At 31.8% G+C, this 4,333-nt stretch overlaps 1 protein-coding gene across 1 annotated transcript; it reads left to right on the top strand.

The window, feature by feature from the left end:
* Nucleotides 1–303: 303 nt before the first annotated feature.
* Nucleotides 304–1,682, top strand: LOC123203658 (ethylene-responsive transcription factor ERF021-like). The gene has a single exon (XM_044620105.1). The coding sequence runs from the start codon at nucleotides 662–664 to the stop codon at nucleotides 1,235–1,237; it is 576 nt and encodes a 191-aa protein (XP_044476040.1). The 5' UTR covers nucleotides 304–661; the 3' UTR covers nucleotides 1,238–1,682.
* Nucleotides 1,683–4,333: the final 2,651 nt, after the last annotated feature.

Below are 4,333 nucleotides of genomic sequence, written 5' to 3'. Positions count from 1 at the left end.
CTAAAATGACTATTGATATGACTATATTTTTAGAAACATATTATTGATAATGTATTGTATTAAACTCATATATATACGTTCTGTATTTTTTTTGTATGCAAATTTTATGAACTTTTTTTATAGACATGGCAGCTCTTGTCAACAATGCTATCTAATATTACATCACCTTAATATGCAACTTCATTATTTTTTGGTCGGCTACTGATGTGTCACTTTTGAACAATTAGATAACAATAAGAAATAAACCTAAGAATAAACTATATCTTAAGATTCACCAAGTACTATATAATCAACAAAAAATTTTATCAGTCTAACGGATATATCAGTGGGTCCATTCCATGAAACCGCGTTTCAAATAGTTAACCCTATGCTTCTGAATCCATATTTTTCTCAGTTTCCTTCTCCAATTCTGAAACCTGTCACTCTTTAATTGGTTCTTGCAAGAGATTTTATGTTCTTTTTGGAATTCAAGCAACTCAGCATCCAGCTTTTATGTCACCATGTTTGTATCTCACTCCAGCAACTACCTGGAAGCTCGGCTCCTCCAGGATTGTATAAATACCAATTACACCTGCACTTTCATCATCATTATCCCTCCTCTCAATAATCAATACTTGTGTAATAACCTGAGCATTTTCCAACGAATTTTAGTTGAGTGTGCATGGAGTCCTCGAGTAACCACCACGCCGGGACGCCGTCGAGTTACCGGGGCGTTCGCAAGCGAAAATGGGGCAAATGGGTGTCGGAGATTCGCGAGCCTGGAAAGAAAACTCGAATATGGCTGGGGAGTTTTGAGACAGCAGAAATGGCGGCGGCAGCATATGATGTTGCAGCTTTATTCTTCCGGGGGCGTGAAGCCCGCCTTAATTTCCCGGAGCTGGCGACTTCCCTTCCCAGGCCTGCGAGTTCCAATGCGGACGATATCCGCATGGCTGCCCATGAGGCTGCCTTGCGCCTCAGGAGCCATACTATCAATTGTGCTAACCCAGCAATACCCGAGGGCTCGTCCGTGGGGTATGGCATGGACGCTGATGGCTCGAGCTTGGGTCCTATCACTGTGAGGCTGTCGCCGAGCCAAATCCAGGCGATAAACGAGTGTCCAATGGATTCACCAAAGATGTGGCTGCCTATGGAAGAAGAATTAATGCTACAGGAATCCATGATGTTCTCCAACGAGGTTGAGGAGAAGGATGAGTGGAATTATGAAATGGGAAGTGACTCCCTTTGGGACCCTTAGGTAACGTAATTTACTCAAATAGTTCAATAAATTGATTATTATTATTTAACATACAGAATATATAATAAAAGGGTAAGTATGAGTCCAGTAAGTTCGATAATGTTATCAGGTCATTGTCGACATAGACATATTACATATTTTACACCGATAAAATCTTAGGGGCAGGACGGAGTTGGGTTTTGAGGAAACGACATTCTGCAGATTCATTTAGTGACTTGAAAGAGTCGGATAGGTTAAATAAATTAAACAAGAAATTTAGCGAGTGAAACATGATGTGAAGGCCACAATCTTAGGTATTATTATGGTTACTACGGGCCTGACAAGTGTGTGGTGTGATGTTTTATACTATTTTTTATATATTGTTATTTGTTATTTGTTATTTGTTTTATAGATGTGTACTTCTCAAGCTTGATTAAGAAAGGTGGGATCTCTCCATGGTTTTCTACTTGCAATGATTCTGCAGCTCGGGTCAATTCAATGAAAATAATTGAGTATTTTACCAAAATTTTCAATATTAACTAATATCTAATAGTGCAATGGTGAGTGGAATGCAATAAATAACAACTTGAAATGAAATAATGAGGATAAAGAAATTAAGCACCAGTTATTTATCATGGATGACAAGCTAAATTTCTCGACACCCCTAAATTAACCCTTATTAAGAAAGTATTAATGGCTCTATATATTTGATTTTCGAATTTGAAAGCTCAGGAAATAAAAAATTACTCTTAAAAAATGCATATACAAAATAGATGGCTGAAGAAGTGAAAAACACAAGAAGGGGAGGCTTTGTATAAAAATTAAGGGAAAAATAAAACCAAGGTGTTGCCCCCAAACTATAAACATTTCAATTTCAGCATGAAAAATTTTATCATTGGAAAATAAAAATGTAAATATATTGATATTGTAACCAAACATTAATACTACGCACTCATTTATATAAGCCTCTTTTTAATTCCATTTTTTGCCACTTTTTCCGTGAAACATTTAGGTTCAAAGAGATGTTTATTATTATTATTATTATTATTATTATTATTATTTCTAAAAGTTTTGAACGGTCAAAACACTCTCGTCAAAACTAGACATGGTATAAACCTTTAAAATGCAAAAGCAATCATATACTTACAAGCATAAAATATTTATCATTTTTGTATTTGGAAAAATTTCAACATTGGACTAATTAATACCAAATAAATCCATTTAAAATTCATAATTAGCTGAAATGCTTCTACCAATTTCTCATTCCAAAAATTATTCTTTCTGCTTATATTGTCATTGAAACCATCGAAACCGGGGAACAGTTACAATTCCTTAATTTTAATACTTATAAAGAATTAATATATAATATGAACCTTTTGGCAACCTTTTTGAGTTCCTGAATGTTATTCTTTGTCCTCTAGAAGCCCACATCATTTTAATGCCAACTTTAAGAATTTTAACTCTAAAAGGAATTAATTCTTTTGTTATCGGTAACAATTGATGTTCCTTTAACAAAGAAACATGTTATGATTTATAATTTTATTTTAAATGAGGTTTGTACCTTGAATTTATCACTTTTCTAACGAACACATTTTTAGTTAGCTTATTCAAATTCCTTTGATCATTTGATATATTCAACAATTCATGATTCATAGCAAAGCTGTTTCTTTAAATCAATGTTATATTGATTTAGTAAAGAGATTTTTCTTTTTCATTTTCCGAGTTATCATTCTCCTCTGAAATTTTGGAAAATTTCTTTTTAATGACACCAATTTATAAGTAAGTTTTTCAAAATTATTCATGCAACTCTTCTTTTGTTGCCTTGTTCTTGAACTTAATATTTTTCAATTTTCAAGAAAGTATAATTCTTAAAGTCTTTACGCTATATTCCCAATTGAAATTGCTTTTATTTCAGTTACATATGTGTATTAACCATAAAGAAAATGGGAATAGCTAAAAAAAACTGCTTCAAAGTTAAAAATAATCATTATATCAAAAATGTCAATACTTATATATCCAATAATAACTTAAGTTTCAATTATTCATATTAGAGATAATCATACTCATAAATAAGGAACCCCTACATACCCCACATCTTTAAGGATATCCCAAAATTTATATCCTATATGATGTGTCATGTTATTTAACATTTCATTCGCCAATTCATCACTTTATTTACATCTCAACACGACAACACCAAATAGGAATACACATCATTTTAGATTAAAATTTGGGATAAATTTTGGGACATGTAGTATTATTGTATTGGTGTTAACTATAATTCTCTCTTATTGTAAAAATAAAAATTGATACTGTTATATATATAGAGCTAACATTAAAAAGATTATACTGAATAAATATTAAAATTTTAAAATGTACAAAAAGCAAAAACTACATCGACACTGGTTACAATGATGTTTGACCATAGCTATAATGGAGGATGTTTCATTTTGGCCTAACTGTGTTCCTCAATATGCCAAGGCCATACATAGCGTTTAACTGCGGAACCTCCTTCGACACAATGTTCTTGGGTCGGACTCGTCAGGACATCGAATTCATAAGACGACATAATGCATGACATCAACCAGTTCAATCCATGGATATTTTTCCGATGCAGTGTGTCCATGTTTGAGTTATACCTCGAGCCCTACGCTAATAATATTAGCAATTGGAGTTAATATAAATCTAATCAAGTTCAAACACTTTGCCTTTTGATTCGAATAAAAAATAATTTAATTTAAGTTTAGTTTGAATTTAATAAATTAAAATTAAATGATTTAATTCAATTTAGTTTGAGTTTGACTTGAGTTTATAGTTCAAATCCATTATTTGAATTTTTTATTTAAATTTATAGTTTGAATTTATAGTTTATTGATAAAATAAAATTATTTTATCTAATAATAATAAAACAATATTATTTTAATAAATGTTTGGTGTAATTTGAATTAAACCATAAGCTGAATTTAATCAAATTGAATTATCACCCGACTCACAAGGCTAATTGAGTCAATAATTCAAGTTTAACTAAGTTTTAAAAGTGAGTAGGGTCTCCTAAATTGAACTTGGTTCAAATTCAAATTAAAAGAATTTGAGGTAAACTAGTTTTCATGACTGGGC

The sequence above is a fragment of the Mangifera indica genome, chromosome 19 (genome assembly GCF_011075055.1).
Source record: "Mangifera indica cultivar Alphonso chromosome 19, CATAS_Mindica_2.1, whole genome shotgun sequence".
NCBI lineage: Eukaryota > Viridiplantae > Streptophyta > Magnoliopsida > Sapindales > Anacardiaceae > Mangifera > Mangifera indica.
Note: the sequence above shows the minus strand (reverse complement) of the source record. Positions and strands in the feature narration are given on the sequence as shown.

Coding starts and splice junctions, on each gene's coding strand:
- LOC123203658 (XM_044620105.1), top strand. CDS start 662: ATGGAGTCCTCGAGTAACCACCACGCCGGGACGCCGTCGAGTTACCGG.